The sequence below is a fragment of the Amblyomma maculatum genome, chromosome 4, assembly GCF_055883805.1.
Source record: "Amblyomma maculatum isolate TAMU_Amacu chromosome 4, ASM5588380v1, whole genome shotgun sequence".
In the NCBI taxonomy this organism is placed as follows: domain Eukaryota; kingdom Metazoa; phylum Arthropoda; class Arachnida; order Ixodida; family Ixodidae; genus Amblyomma; species Amblyomma maculatum.
Window position 1 is genome coordinate 149,354,869 of NC_139347.1, and position 16,263 is coordinate 149,371,131.

Sequence of the window (16,263 nt, forward strand, 5' to 3'; positions counted from 1 at the left end):
TTCCAGTACGGTTCGTGCCACATGTATATTTGTGGCGATGCTACGACCTCTTATGCCGCACGTTTGGTGCGGTCCGACTAATTTGGCTATTACACTCAGCAATCTCTTCGCTAAAACCTTCATGAAGATTTTGTAATCAACATTTGTCAGGCTTATTGGCCTATAGGACTTCACCAACAGGCGTTTCTCTGGATCATCAGTTTTTGGAATAAGTACGATGTGTGACGTAGTAAATGACAATGGCACTTGTTTGCGTTCGTAGGCTTCTCTTATCACTTCCAACGTAAGGCTGGAAACATGGTTTTTAAATGCCTATTACAATTCAAGAGATAGAAAAGGCCATAGATGACCTTCCATGTGGGAAAGCCCATGGACCAGATGGGCTGAGCGCCTCCACTCAACCACGAGTTCCATGCTTGAACGAAGTACAAAAACACTTTTAGTGAATGCGGTGTTGCCTTAGAAACGTGCCGTAGAACGTTATACTGCGGTGTATATCGGTAATTATGACCATGTTACTTACAGAAGTCGCAGTTACACGAGTAGCGAAGTACGTTTCCGCTATATTTCTTCTGCGCTCTGCGCACATGAGAGCCATCTTGCGGCAAACGCAGAAGAACCCCTCCTCGCAATGTGCGGCGCTTCCCCGACACGTGGCGCGCCACTCGCCTCTGACGTTTCGCCGTGCACCCTCACATGTTGTAAAATCAAGCTTCTTTCCTTTCTTTAGATCACTATCTTCGCTCACCCGCTTCTCCCTTTCGGGCCGCGCGGGTACCGGTGCGAGATTGCCCCAATACCCTTGCGTTTAATAAGTTTTCTCGATGAGGTGCAATAACGCTATCGCGTTCCACTCTTGAAGGCGAAGCTTAAGCGTACTCCAATTTTTTTTTAATTCTCTCGCGGAAAGCTTTTCACCTATCTCCTGGTTTCCAAGCATGCACAACGTAACATATATTACAGTAAGATCCTGGAGGAAGGCGACATTATATTAGCCCGATGCTTGTATTGCGAGCAGTGATTTTTGATACCCACAATCGCGTAAAAAGATAGTAGGAGCTCATTAGTACCGCGCTGCAGTCGTTTCAGTTTTGGAGTCGAAGTATTCTGTAATTTAAAGCCATGTTTTTAACTTCATTCGCAGTACATGGTTTGCACTGACATTACCGTGCTAGCCTTTTACAACTGCACGACTACCAATGCACATGTTTTGTGGCTGCACAAAGCAGTCACTTGAACGTATTCATCGCTTTCCTGAAGCGTTTTAGCGCGCTTACAGTTGTACTGTACAAGCTTCGGAATTTGACGCGTACCTGGATCATAGGGGCAGCAGACCGAATGGTTGTCTTCCAAGAGTTGAAAGCAGCATGTTCATGGAGCTCTCTTAAAGTATGGGTGATCGCTTGCACTACTAAGAACTGCCTACATAGTGCATCACATCACGTAGAGCTGTAATCACAGCAATACATTTGCAAAACGGTGTAGCAGCAGTAGTTTCAGGCCGCCACATACGCGCATCCGCCCACCGTCCATAATGTAGGTAGGAGTATGTCCGCTTTGTCGTCTATTTTCTCTCCCGCCGTGTGAATTCTAGCCCCGGGCGGGCGGACCGCCAATCAGATGTCACGGGACCGATCGGTTCGCGATTATGTCGGTCGTGTAAATACACCAGTACCTGGGTGACTGCTGCAACTCGGAATAAAGCCCCAGGGTTAGAATAAACCTAAGGCCAGCTGCTTTTTTCTTAAAAGTGACCTGAAATATTTCAGGTATAAAGTCCGTTCAAAACATCTACCTGAAGTGCATTGCAGCTTTGGAGCGTGATTGTGGACGTTTTTGGAGGGCATCTAAGTGTACACCTTGCCTCTCGTTTTCATAACAGCACCATCTTACGATTCAGTACGTTTTGTACTTCGTTCATATTTTATATTGGGTGCCTGCGTGAGGGCGATGCATATATAATGAATATTTAGTATCTTGATTCAGTATATGCCAAATACAAGGAACTAACTGATTTTAATAAAGGTCATATATATATATATATATATATATATATATATATATATATATACATATATATATATATAATATGCATATGGTACAAACTATCAGCCCGCATAAATTGTAGGAAAACAAAAATTTATTAAAAAACTCCAAACGAATTCGTCCTTTCTACTATTCTCTCTTTTGGGGTTTTCCTACACTTTAGAATATGATACCTTAGAATTCTTGAGAAACGCCAGAGTTGCCTTATACAGGAGGGCATTCTCCTGAAACTTTCCTTAATCTCCTGGAATTCTCCATCTTAGTCACATTATAGCACCAAAAAATGAAAATGTTTATGAGCTTAGATCAAAACGGATTTACTTCAATTTTACCACTTCAGTATAACACCCTTGAACGCAGTACCAGCGTAGTGCACGGTGCTTTGTTTGAGGAAAACAACTCGTCCTTCGAGTCACCTTTACCTTTTCCAGTTTATGCAGAAGCGTTTTGTTCCTTTTCGCATTGGCATGTGCTCCTTCATATAATTGCCCTGGTGAAATGGTTATCTCATCCGTCTTCGTCTCACTATGACTGGCAGCAGAAAGCCTTAGTAGGAGAACTGCAAGCAAAAATAGGCAATACTATAAAAATTCCAGAAATGCTTTTAAGTCCGCTCAGCTGCAGCAATTATAAGGCATTTCTATCACTCCTTTTCGGTGTGCTGCTTCATATTAATTTCCTTACGCTTTTACTAGTTTTGAATGGCTTGTGTCTCATGTGCTGCTCCCTAGGAGAGCCGCAGCAGAGGGCTGTTCTCCTTTTTCTCGACTTGGCCAGAAGGCGCCACGCGCCAGCGTAAAAGGATATAAAATCTTTTTCATTTGTTTTGCGCTTTTTCTGCGCAGACTTTAAACGCATTCGTCACAAATAGGTTTATTCGGGAACAGCTTTCTTGAAACGCTTGTTAACTTTAATAGCTGATCTTTCACTTGGCACATTACAGCGTCGCAAGTTGTATTAAGAAGTTTTTTCACGAGCCCGGCATGTAGTGAGTAGCACGTTGAAGACAAAAATATGTGCGGCATGTAAAAATTAGTCATTTTGCACACTTTGATGTTGATCGGAATGGTAGTGGCTGGATTGGCGGTGGAGACACGAGACTATAATAATCAAATCGGAACGCTTAGGTGTACGTGCAATTGCCTCGGCATTTATACAAGTGTACATTAAGACCAGAAAACAATTTTTTTTGCAAAAAAACACATTTCTTTCTCGTTTACAAATTCTCAATACTAGTGGTCCTCAGAAATATGTACTTAAGGTAACATTATAATATGTGAGTATAAACAGATAATCACAATTATTCATCTGTAAGGGTGACGCAGATTTTTGCCTACAGTTAATCCCATTGAACTGAGTCAAGTGGACTACCTAACTCATGAGAAGCTGTATGGATGAACTACACTTTTTTTTTTAATATAGAGAGGGAAAGAAAGAAAGCCGTGAAATTATTTACACACCGTAAAACATATTGTCACGATATTGGCGGCTAGGGCTAGGCTATCAGAGCCGGTGCAGGTGGAATTATAAGGTCCAAGCTTTAGGTACGTCCTTCTAGTCCGGAGCCGATGCACTTCGTCCTTTTTCTCCGAGCGCCACTTCAACGTCTTTCGCTGCGAGCGCCCCCTGGCATTCCTCCCTCCTTAAGCGTGACGCACACGGCACACGTGCACACAGGTGGACAAAAGCAAATGAAAAAAAAAAGTTTGCAGATGCCGTCTTTCAGTTACCGCGTAAAATACGGCTTCATGCGTAGGACATGAACTGTCTCTGGACGAGGTAGCCGACGGCCTCTCTGCTCTGGGCCATCTGGGATGACCTCATAGTTAACGTCGCTGAGGCGCCGCAAGACTTTATATGGTCCGAAGTAACGGCAAATCAGCTTTTCTGATAGGCCACGGCGTCGAACAGGAGTCCACACCCACACCTGGTCCCCGGTGTTGTAGGAAGCTTGTTTGTGGCGGAGGTTGTACCGGCGTGAATCCTTGTCCTGTTGCTGGGCGATGTGGACGCGTGCTAGTTGGCGTGCTTGCTCAGCATGTTGGGCAAAGTGTTCGGCGTCAGTAGAAAGCTCGGTATCTGTTTCGCAAGGGAGCATTGCGACCAGCATCGTCCGAACCTCTCTGCCGTAAACTAGGCGAAACGGCGTGAAGCGTGTCGTCTCTTGGACTGCCGTATTGTACGCGAATGTCACATATGGTAGGATAGCATCCCAAGTCTTGTGCTGGGCGTCGACATACATCGCCAGCATGTCCGCAATGGTCTTATTAAGCCTTTCAGTCAGCCCATTGGTCTGCGGATGGTAAGCAGTAGCTTTTCGATGCGCCGTACCGCTGAGATGAAAAACTTCGGCCATCATTTGTGAAGTAAAGGCAGTCCCTCTGTCAGTAATAATACAGGTCGGAGCACCGTGCCGCAGCATGATCTGGTGTACAAAGAAATGGGCAACCTCCGATGCTGTACCACTAGGTAACGCTTTGGTCTCGGCATATCGAGTCAGGTAGTCTGTGGCGATGATTACCCAGCGGTTGCCCCCGGAGCATCGAGGGAAAGGACCGAGAAGGTCCATGCCGACTTGATCAAACGGTGCGCGTGGTGGTATTATGGGCACGAGAAGGCCTGCAGGCTTTGATTGCGGAACCTTCCGACGCTGACATTGCGACAGCTCTTAACATAGCGCTTAACGACAGTTGCAAGGTTAGGCCAGTAGAATGTTTTTCGTATTCTAGCAAGTGTGCGAGTATAGCCCAAGTGGCCAGAAGTTGGTTCATCGTGGCACGCGGAAAGGATTTCCTCTCGCAGAGCTGCGGGTACCACGAGGAGGTAGGTTCTCGAATCGGATCTAGAGCTGTGCTTATAGAGTACACCACTTCTCAGGCAGAAAGTTGAGAGGCTCCGAGAAAAGCACTTAGGTATTGTGGCTGGCTGACCCTCTAAATAATCGATCAGGGCTCGTAACTCTGGATCAGCACGCTGCTGATGAGACATATCTGAAGCATCAACAGCTCCGAGAAAACTGCCAGAGTCACCCGTATGTGGTGAAGCGAGCTCGACGGGCGCACGAGAGAGCGCGTCAGCATCTTCATGTTTATGTCCAGACTTGTAGACTATAGTAAGGTCAAACTCCTGTAGGCGAAGGCTCCATCGCGCCAGGCGGCCGCATGGGTCACGCAGGTTGGCCAGCCAACACAAGGAATGGTGGTCAGTGACCACTTTAAATGGGCGACCATAAAGGTAGGGGCGAAATTTTGCAGCCACCCAAATTATGGCGAGGCATTCCTTCTCAGTAGTTGAATAGTTCATCTCGGCGCGGGATAAAGCACGGCTGGCATAGGCGACGACTCGTTCCACACCCTCTTGACGTTGCACGAGAACCGCCCCAAAGCCAATGTTACTGGCGTCAGTGTGGATTTCTGTTTCACCGTGCTCATCGAAATGGGCTAGAATAGGCGGCGATTGGAGACGGAGACGCAACTCGGTAAAAGCGGCTTCTTGCTCGTGACTCCAAACAAAAGGGGTGTCTCCCCGGGTGAGCCGAGTCAGCGGTTCAGCAAGATCAGCGAAGTTATCGATAAAACGGCGGTAATAACTGCACAAGCCGAGAAATCTGCGAACAGCTTTCTTGTCACGTGGAATCGGAAATTTCGCAACAGCAGTAAGCTTGTCAGGGTCGGGCTTTACGCCGGCGGCGCTTACGACATGACCGAGGAACTTAAGCTCTTGGTAGCCAAAGTGACATTTCTGTGGCTTAAGCGTCAAGTTAGCGGACCGAAGGGCTTCGAGTACTGACCGCAGGCGTTTAAGATGTTGTGAAAACGATTCTGCGAAGACCACCACGTCATCTAGGTAGACTAGGCAACACTGCCATTTAAGCCCGGCGAGGACAGTGTCCATCATCCGCTGAAATGTGGCCGGCGCGGAACAAAGTCCGAAAGGTAGAACTTTAAATTCGTAAAGTCCGTCGGGTGTGACAAAGGCCGTTTTTTCACGATCTCGCTCATCTACCTCAATCTGCCAATAGCCACTTTTTAGATCGATTGACGAAAAGTACTTCGCACGCCGAAGGCGGTCGAGAGAGTCGTCAATCCGCGGCAAGGGGTATACATCCTTCTTGGTTACGGCGTTCAGCTTGCGGTAATCGACGCAAAAACGTAACGTGCCGTCTTTCTTTTTAACTAGAACGACTGGGGAGGACCATGGGCTATTTGAAGGCTGGATAACATCATCTTCGAGCATTTGTTTAACTTGTGACTTAATACCTTCGCGCTCGGTTGAAGAGACGCGGTAGGGGTGCTGGTGAATTGGGCGGACATCGTCGAACGTCACGATCTGGTGCTTGGCAATGGGAGTCTGATGCACTTTTGACGATGATGCAAAACACTCTCTGAATTCAAGTAACAATGAAAACAGCTGTTGACACTGGTTCACCGATAGCTCTCAGCTAATATCGAGGTTGTCGAGGGATGTGGGCGGTGGTACGGTTTCTGTGGACAAGCACTCGGAGACTTCAGATTTGCTTTCCGCGAAAGCTACGGAAGTATTCCGAAAAAGGTGTCGATACTCGTGCGAAAAATTGGTAACAAGTACCTTGGACTGGCCACAGTTAAGATGGATCAAACTGCGAGCCACGCAGACTCCCTGCGTCAACAGTAACGAGAGGTTAGTTTCGGCTATTGCATCACCATCGTGAAGTGCATTGCATTTGACATTAACAAAGGTGCTGGTTCGGGGTGGCAGCGTGACACTGTCCGCATAAACTCGAAGCACATTGAGTGGTCGCTGTGTACTGCTGAGGGCCACTGCTTTCCCAGTTGAAAACGAGACCTTAAAATCCCGGAGGTCAATAATTGCGCCATATTCACGAAGAAAATCTACGCCCAGAATTAGGTCACGTGAGCAGCTTTTCAGAACGAGGCAGCTTACCACAAATGTCGACTCTTGAATTTGAACCCTGGCCGTGCACATGCCTAGAGGAGTAACCAGATGACCACCCGCAGTGCGAACGTGTGTGCCAGCCCACGGAGTCAAAACCTTCTTGAGAATCGCGGCAAACTGGCTGCTCAAAATAGAATAATCAGCGCCAGTATCCAACAAAGCTCGAACATGGCGACCATCCAGTATTACTGGTATGTCCAACGACAGCTTCTCGCGAATATCAGGCTTCTGAGTGTTTGAGTACTCTGCGTCGGTGTACGCGGTATGCTTCACCTGCAATTCGTCGTTTTTGCAGGCGCGTTGTTGCGGTGTCCGTTCCACCGGCAATTCTTCGTCGTTGCGGGTGCGTTGTCGTGTCATCTGTTCCACCGGCAATGCGTCGTTGTTGCGGGTGCGTTGTTGCGTCGTCTGTTTCACCGGCAATTCGTCGTTGTTGCGGGTGCATTGTTGCGTTGTCTGTTTCACCGGCAATTCGTCGTTGTTGCGGGTGCGTTGGTGCGTCGTCGGTTCCACCGGCAATTCGTCGTCGTTGCGGATGCGTCGTGGTGGCGTCGAGGTAGCGTTATAATCGGCAACCGCGGACTTTTCCAATGTCGATTCGTAGAGTTTCCGTGTCCGCGTCGATGGGGGGTCTCCCGCGCAGCGATGTCCAGCGAGCCTACCCCCGAAGGTCGCTGGTTTCAGTTTTCCCGCTGGGGGCTGGGCAATCGGCCCTGCGCTGCCCATGAGGACCTCGCAGCAGATGGCGAAGGGCGAGCCCTGGGCGACGGTGATCGAGATTGCCGCAGACCAGACGGAACACCACGGCGCTGGTCATTGAGGAAATCTTCAACGGCTCGGGGCCGTTCGCCGTAGCGAGGCCGCGGAGAATCGGCGGAAAAACCTTCGAGGCCCAGTCGACGGTAGGGACAGCGCCGATAGACATGTCCTGGTTCGCCGCAGTGAAAGCATAAAGGCCGTCGGTCGGGGGTACGCCACTCGTCTGCTTTCCGTCTAGACTGTCGGGAATCCGTTACGTACTGGATCACGGGAGCCGGAGTTGTTGGTGCAGCTACGTTAGCAGGAATGAGGGTCGGCGACTGGGGTGGCGAGTATTGTAGCACCTCGGCGTACGTGGGACGCTGGCACTCAGGTGGCGTAAGGGGAGGAGCAGGGTGAGGTTCACCGCTTGGAAACGGAGGCCGGAGCGCTTGCTGCACTTCGTCGCGGACAACGCTCGCAATGGAGGTAGAAGCTGGTTGATGTGCGCCATACAGCAGTCTGAGTTCGTCGCGCACAATCGAACGTACGAGCTCACGTAGCGCCGTTGCGTCCATGCCATACGATGGTAACTCGGCAGAGACGGAGGTGGCGTGGACGGTACGATTCTGTGCCGAAGCTCGCTGCTGAAGCACTCTTTCTATTGTGGATGTTTCCACAAGGAATTCTGCGACAGTTTTCGGTGGGCTGCGCACCAGGCCAGCAAAAAGCTGCTCTTTAACGCCAAGCATAAGGTAGCGCAGCTTTTTGTCCTCGGGCATTGTAGGGTCTGCCCGCTTGAAGAGGCGTGTCATGTCTTCAATATATGCCGCGACTGTCTCGTTGGGCATTTGAACCCGAGATTGGAGAGCGCGTTCGGCCCGTTCGCGGCGATCTGAGCTACCGTAAGCAGCCGCAAGATGACGCTTGAACTCACTCCAGGATGACAGCTGGTCTTCATGGTTCTCGAACCATGTCCGAGCGCCATCTTCAAGGCTGTAGTAGACGTTGCGAAGCCGGGCGGCGTCATCCCAGAGGTTGAAGGCAGCTACCCTTTCGTAGTGCTGCAACCAGTCGTCGGCGTCTTCATAGGTGTCCCCGTGAAAGTTCTTTGGGACGCGGGGGTTCTGAAACGTCACGTAAGTAGGGGCCGCTCCAGGCATTGCGACGACGTCGTGGCTGCCGGTAGTCATAGCCGATGGGGAAAACTCAGGTGGTAAGCCTCGTTGCCTGCGGCTGGTGCGGTGAACAGGCGTTTCTTTGAATATATGACCAGCACTCCTGCTTAGCGGAGGGGTACGGGGATCGATACCCCGCACCTCCACCAGATTCGTCACGATATTGGCGGCTAGGGCTAGGCTATCAGAGCCGGTGCAGGTGAAATTATAAGGTCCAAGCTTTAGGTACGTCCTTCTAGTCCGGAGCCGATTCACTTCGTCCTTTTTCTCCGAGCGCCACTTCAACGTCTTTCGCTGCGAGCGCCCCCTGGCAATATTTACGACTTTGATATTAGTAAAACAATATGTGCCAGATTCAGTGAACAGTTATCGTCGAACTCGCCTTTGTTAGATATATTATGTAATCGTGCCGAAAAGTCTGCAGTACGGTGCAGTATTCTCTGCATTTTGTCATCTAAATTCAATTTATGTATTTAAAACTCATTGTTTTGGTGAAAATTGTGTTACTGCAGGATATAGCGACACACGACAACAAAACTAAATGCAAGTGTGTTTTTCCCTGCAGCGTTGGCAACAATTTCGGTGAGATTAAGAGTATAATATAAGTATTATATTCATACAGTTTACGTATTCTATGACTGAAAGAATTGTATGAATGTAAAAAAAAGTAAAAAAAAATAATCGCGGAGTTTTGTCTGTACACAAAGTGAAGAGCCTGCGAGAGAAGGGGCACATAATAAGGAATCAAGGCAAACGGCAAGTTATACTCTTTTGAATGGTGTCTATAGCATCGAAAATTGTTTACCTTTTTTAGAAAGCGAATCTTTCAAAAAATATTCATCCCCGTATAGAGATTTAAGAGAACACATTTCAACAACCAGTTTCACACCTTTGAGCTCTGTTATCAATCCTCATGAACAAAGCCAGACACCTATAACACTCCCATGTATTTAAGCAATGCTGTGATTGTGTTAGAGGTCTTTAAGTTCCTAAGTTTTACTTTGTAACTGCATCTATCGTTAGCACGACTCCCTTCGGATGTTAACACATTTCTGCGCTATTTTTGAATAGACATCGGGAACTACAGCCCACTACAGGCGGCGGGGGCACAGTTGAGCTTGCTACAGAGCAGTCTTTTTCTTCTGTCTTCCGTTTTTTCGAATAAAACATCTCGAATTATGCTCCAATTCAGTGGAGTTAAAGGTCTTTGTGTATATAACCTGATGAAAATTGTAGTCTAGCCATGCATTTCCCAAAAGTGCCGTTTGCTATTGACGCAAAAATAAAGAAGAGGATATGCATTTGAAACTGTTTGGAAACAGCAGTCACATTTCAAATCATTACGCTGAAATAATGGGAAGCAAACATTAACATGCTTTTCCGCACAGCTACGAGAGTATCAAAGGCTGTCCAGGGAGACTGTCTATTTAATCGTCAAACAAAATTTCAAGAAAATGTTGCTAAGAATTTCCTGCATTTCTTAAAACTTTTACAAACAACGTGACATTTAATATTATGAAAGTATGATCATTTCTGAAGAACTGAAAACAAAACTGAAAAGTAAGTAGGCAACTTACTTATTGCACAGAAAGCGACCATTACGAAGATCTTCCATCCTTGGTAGCTCACACAGTTTGGAAGCATTCTTTATGCCTAAAATGGAAAGAATAAGCGCAATTACGGTTTTGCGAGATCACCCCGGTTTCTAAATATATTGGAATTGTAAATTAAATTATTTTTGGAACGAGCTTTTTCCGGCGCACATTTTTGCTTCTAGGATTTACTCTAAAACAAGAATATTAGAAAGAGCAATGGCGAGCTGAATAACGAGCAGGCATAACAGACATTCGTATCAGTAACTCTGAAAGCGCGTATTCAGCATAAAGACGATCATGCATGTTTAACGTGGTTGCTGATTTAGAAATACATTTAAAACTTCTGCGTTGTGTCTTTCGCCACTTGCTAGTATACTTTATTTTGTAGCCACTTCAAATTCGACCTACAGTAATAATTGCAATTGTCAAAATTATTAGTAGTTCACACTTTGAGTTAACGCCTGTTACATTTTTGCTTCCAGTTCTACCGTTTTTCCCAAGAATGTTTTACGCGTGCCTGTGGCAGGCTGTTTTTAGGGTTGGATAGGTGAGTCAGCGAAATGCGATGAGTGTTTGTTGTAAACCCGATTTAAAAGAACGCTTTCATATATTTGTTTTTTACAGCAATATCTTCCTAATTTTGGCGTCAATGTGCGATAGGAATTCTAACAGTTTTCGGAAGTGGTAGCGTTTAATATCACACTTGTCGGAAAAATCATTCCATCCATATTCTGTCAATATATAACTGCAATGACATCTCAAACCGACTTGAACTCTGTTTTAAATTTGAAAATCCGACCCAAAGTAGGATTTACAAGTCCATTATTCAGGGCATGCAGTTATTCAGACATTTAAGATATATCGAAGCAATATTGCCTCGGTCGAATCACGGGAGCGTGCCTGGCATGGACAGCCGACAACGGGTTAGATCTAGAGCAATTAAAATCCAATGTTTTATTCTAAGAGGTACGACCGTGAATATCACACGAACTATGACAATTGCCTTTTTCCTGTATAAATATGCTTGCTTTTTCAGGCAAGCAGTGTTTTAGGCGATGCTGAGATACTTACTGGTTACTCTAAAAAAAGAAAAGTATTACCGCGCTATTTTTCCTAAAAGAAACGATAACATGTTGCCATTCCCATTACCGAAAAACGTATCGCACCTTACTTTGCCGTTACTGCATGATAATGAATTTTAATGAGGGCTTGTTCGCTGCAAGAACTAAATATAATATTTTATGAAGCTCGTTTTTCTCTGAGATCTTCTAGTCTAAAAAAGACTTTGTTAGAAATTTTGATTCAACGATAATACTTTGCACAAATTCAAAAAGCTAAGACATTTCTTAGTCCTAAAAAGTCACCTCTTGAATTATATCTGATGGCTTTAAATCTGTGTAAATGGTGATGGCATTTTCTGTTTCTAGCACTAAACAAAATGACAGTTCATCGTCAATTCTAACCTAAGAAAGAAAAGATGGATGAATGCTTAAAAAATACACTGCTTAATAAATATGTAATGTTCCAAATGGTCAGTTTGCTTCTAGTAACAAACAGACGCGCACCGTTGTAGCATTGAAGAAGTGGCATAGTTTCGGAAAATATAGCATAAAACATATTTTCATTTCAAGCTGCGTAATTACCAAAAAATGCGGGAGATCATGTGATAGGGCTTCAGGCCAGCCTGGTTCGTCGATACATGCAATGACGATAAACATAGCTCTGTTCTTTTATTTTTATTTCGGGAACAAAGTTGATAAGCAGCGCTAGAGTATTGCAGCGATTGCTTTCTAATAACAACTGCAACTTGCTTTCAGTTTATCAAACAGGCAAGTTTACGATTATGTGTGTTCGTTATTCCATGACGTTGGGGAGAACTTTTGAAACAACCGCAACACGAATTTTAATTCTCCAAACTGCACTCACTGTGGACACTGTTCGGAGAGCGTCTCCATGAACTATGCACTGCACTGTTCCGCAAACGCTGAGTGTCTCTTGAAGGGAGCACGCGCACGAGCATCCCTCTCTCGCGCAACCCATTGACCACAACACACAACACACGCGCACACAGCCGTACCCCGCGGTGAAGAATGGGCTGTTCCAGTCCGTGTACGTCCATCCCCAGTTGTCAGTGGGATGGCCCAAATGACATGCCGTGAAGACCGCGAAGGCAGCACTCGGAATATTCAACATCCTCCCCGCCGAATGAGCGCTAGCTCATTAATTTCTGGTTTCCAAATGGTACATAAAGTGCACCTGGTAAACGGATCATGCAGGATCGCGTTCTTCTATCTCGCTACAAAGCCACAGTAATCTCGCCCAGGAAACGCCTCCGTGATGCGACCATTTCTGCGCCTGTTGGATTTCGAATGCGCAGAGCAGGCCCTCAATTCGATCCTTTTTTCGATCACAGTTGCGAACAAAGCGTCGCATCCAGGCTGTGACTCGCTGTAGGCGATTCAGTTTGCTGAAGCGCTTAAATTTTATCACCGGAAGAGGTGCTTGTGCTGCGATTGTTACTGGGCTCAGCAGACCGATGGGATCGAAGATTCTCGCTAAGACCCGGAGCACGAAGCGTTTAGTGTTCCTGTTGACAGTAAGAAGCTCCAGCGCCGTTTTCAGGGAATACTTCAGCTCGTCGTTTCCTCTTTCCGACTCGAGCCCCAACACTCTTGTCATGGCTGAAGTCGTCGTCGCAGTGTCAGCCAACGCCATCCGCATCGAACCGTTGTTGTAGGAGTTCGTTGTTGGAACTCCACTTTCGCAGTTTCATCCCTGCTGAGTTCATTATTTGCTTTGCCTCGTCAATAAATTTCGTCGCCTCTTCTGTGTAGCTGACTCCGGTTATCAAATCATCGACGTACAGGCAGCTGCCTAAGATTTGTACGGAGTGAGAGAGGCCCTCAGATTCATTAGCCAGATGCTGTATTGTAGTAGCCAACATAAAGGGACTACTTGTGGCACTAAAAAGCACTCTTGTCACGCGCCAGACCTCTATATCCCCCTCTGATGAGCCCTCACATGATGCAGATGAATCACAGAGTAATCACAGTGCATCGCTGTCCTAACTTTTGACGCCAATCTGAAGGAAGGCCTTCTCAATGTCGGCGGTCAATGCAATTTTGTGGCATCTAAAATTCAGAATAAGCCGCAGCAGGTCGGGGTTTAGGTTCGGGCCGGTGCTGAGGGCATCGTTGAGTGACAAGCAGCCTTGTGCTTTCGAAGATGCATCGAACACTATGCGAACTTTGGTGGTAGAGCTCTCTGAACGGAAAACAGCACGATGAGGCATATAATAGACTCGAGACAAGGTGCTGTCGACTTCGTCGGCTGGAACCTTTTCAGCAAAACCTTTACCCAGGTAGTCACGGATGGCTGCATCATAGACCATTAGCCTGCTCTTGTTGGGTCTCAGACGCCGCATCAACCTGGCCAGGCGTTCTCTTGCTACAACTTCGTTGCTGGCTAGCCCTTGGTCAAGTGCCTTCCACGGGAGGCTCGCCCCGTATCGCCCATCGGTCAGAGTCAGAGAACGAGTAAAGTCTTCTCTCACCTGCTGCTCCTCGCTTCCAAGTAGGCAGCTGCTTGAGGAGATACCGAGGCTATCCAGCTCCCAGAACGCTCGAAGTTCGTCTGACAGGTTGACGTTCATGTCACAGACGCTGGTACGCAGAACGGCAATGGTGGAACACGACACACCTGATGCAGACAGTGGTATCGGCCCTTGCAAGGTCCAGCCGAAGTCAGCCTTGATCGCAACCAAGGCCCCTTGCACTTTCCTTACTTTTGCGTGCACAAAGGTCCAATAAGAATCAGCGCCTATTAGAATTTCGATGCCTTGTGTGAATAGGCGCGTTGGTGAGATGGTGACACCCGCTAATTTTAAATCAGCCACCTGACTCATCTCAACAGCGTTTTCTGGAAGCAGCAGTTGCTCGGAGCAGATTTCTTCAATTTCGAGGGCTTCGACGCTGTGCTCCTTCTGGTCGTACTGGCTTCGTAACCGGAGCTTCACTCGGCGTCGTTTTTTCTTCATAACGTTAGTCGAGCCGCCGAAAGGGTAAATGGTCACTTCCTCTTCACCGATCACCTCAAGATCCAGTATTCGCGAGAGTCTCTCTGCTATAAACGATCGTTGACTGCCTCCGTCAAACAGGCAGCGAGCGAGGCGTTTTCTTTTCGGTCCGTCGACCCACACCTGCGCCGTCTGCAGCAGCACGGCGTTTTTATTGCTGTTGCTAAGAGACGCTGTTGAGGGCAACCCAGTAGCGGTCTCGCCCTCGGCGTTCGGTGCCGGTGGATCACAAAGCGAGGTGATGTGTCGTCGGCCACACTTCGCGCAACGTAGTGCCCAATTCTTACACCCTTTCGTCATGTGCCCGTTCTTCGCGCATCGGTAGCACCTCCCTTCCTTTCGAAGTTTTCTTTTCTTCTCATCAATTGATATCGGAGCATTGCAATCTGACACCTCATTCCTGTCTGAAGCGCAGAAAGGGCATCTTTCCGTGCTCGATTTGGCACCTACCTGGAGGCTAGCCGCTGAGCCCTTGCCGTAGACACTGTTGGGACGCCGTTCACTGGCGCGTTCAGGTCGCGTTTGCTGAGGAGCGTTCGTGCTTTCTCCGTGCGCCTTTTCACTGCTCTCCACTTCCAGGCGAACTGATTGCAGAATGGCTTGGAGACTCGAACTGTCGAGCACGTCCTTGTCTGCACTGTGGGCCTTATGGTACTCAACAGCCCATTCGGCCGGCAATACCCGAAACAAACCCGCGCACAGCATCGCACCATAGCTGTCCGATTTGACAGCTAAAGTTTCAAGTCCTGCGATGTTTCGCTGAACATGATCGTGGAGGCGTCGCAGCGCGTTGACGTCACTGAGAGCTCTAACCTGGGGAAGGTTTAACAGCTGAGTAAGGTGTTCTTGCACGAGCACGCCCTGACGCCCGAAACACTCTTGGAGTGTCTTTACAACGTAGTCGTAATTCTTCTCCGTCGCTTGGACGCCGGTCAAAGCGGCCGCCGCCTTTCCTGTCAAAGCTGACCGCAGGTACAAGAACTTTTCTATGCTGGTCAAGCCGTTATTCTCGTGGACTGCTTGCCGGAATTGTTGCCAGAACGGTTGCCAGTCGAGCTTGTTGCCGCTGAATTTCTGAAGCTCCAGCTTAGGCAATCTCAGGTGTCCCGAACGGGCAGCAGATGATCCGGACGCGGTTTCTTCTGCATTCAATGTGCTTGTTGCACCGTTAGAATTTGTTTCACTCAAACGCCGAAGCTTTGTCCGCATTCGCGACATGAGAGCTTGGCACTGAAGAACACCTTTGTATTCTTCCGCGAGGCCTTCGTCACATACATGCGGCTCAATCAAGGCATCTAACTGTTTCAAATCTCTCGAAACAATGTCCAAATCATCTGATATTTCCGCGATGACGTCTCGTTGCTGGGGGCCGAAGTCATCCGCCGTCGTTAGTCGCTCAATCTCCTCGTTGAGTCGGATCAGTTCGGCGCGCGTAACTTCTCTCTTTGTTTGGAGACGTTCCATCGCTGTCGTCCGTTGCAGTTGGAACGCTGTTTTCAAGTTGCCGTTGTTCTTCGCTTAATCCCGGGTTTCGGCACCAAAAAATATGTTCCTTATTCCATGACGTTGGGGAGAACTTTTGAAACAACAACATGAATTTTAATTCTCCAAACTGCACTCACTATGGACACTGTTCGGAGAGCGTCTCCATGAACTATGCACTGCACTGTTCCGTAAACGCTGTGTCTCTTGAAGG

At 47.6% G+C, this 16,263-nt stretch overlaps 1 protein-coding gene across 6 annotated transcripts in view; it reads right to left on the reverse strand.

Moving 5' to 3' along the window:
• LOC146193286 (phospholipase A1-like) overlaps positions 1 to 16,263 on the reverse strand; it is a 230,302-nt gene that overhangs the window by 193,600 nt on the left and 20,439 nt on the right. For all 6 annotated transcript variants that reach the window (XR_014706817.1, XM_084602655.1, XM_084602654.1 and 3 more), the window contains exons 2-3: positions 10,475 to 10,550; positions 2,469 to 2,605 (exon numbers count right to left, since the gene is read on the reverse strand). Coding sequence is in view for 5 of the 6 variants with exons in the window: in XM_084602655.1 (XP_084458781.1) it covers positions 2,469 to 2,605; positions 10,475 to 10,541 (204 nt within the window). In the remaining variant the exon portion in view is untranslated. The remainder of the gene's footprint in view (positions 1 to 2,468; positions 2,606 to 10,474; positions 10,551 to 16,263) is intronic.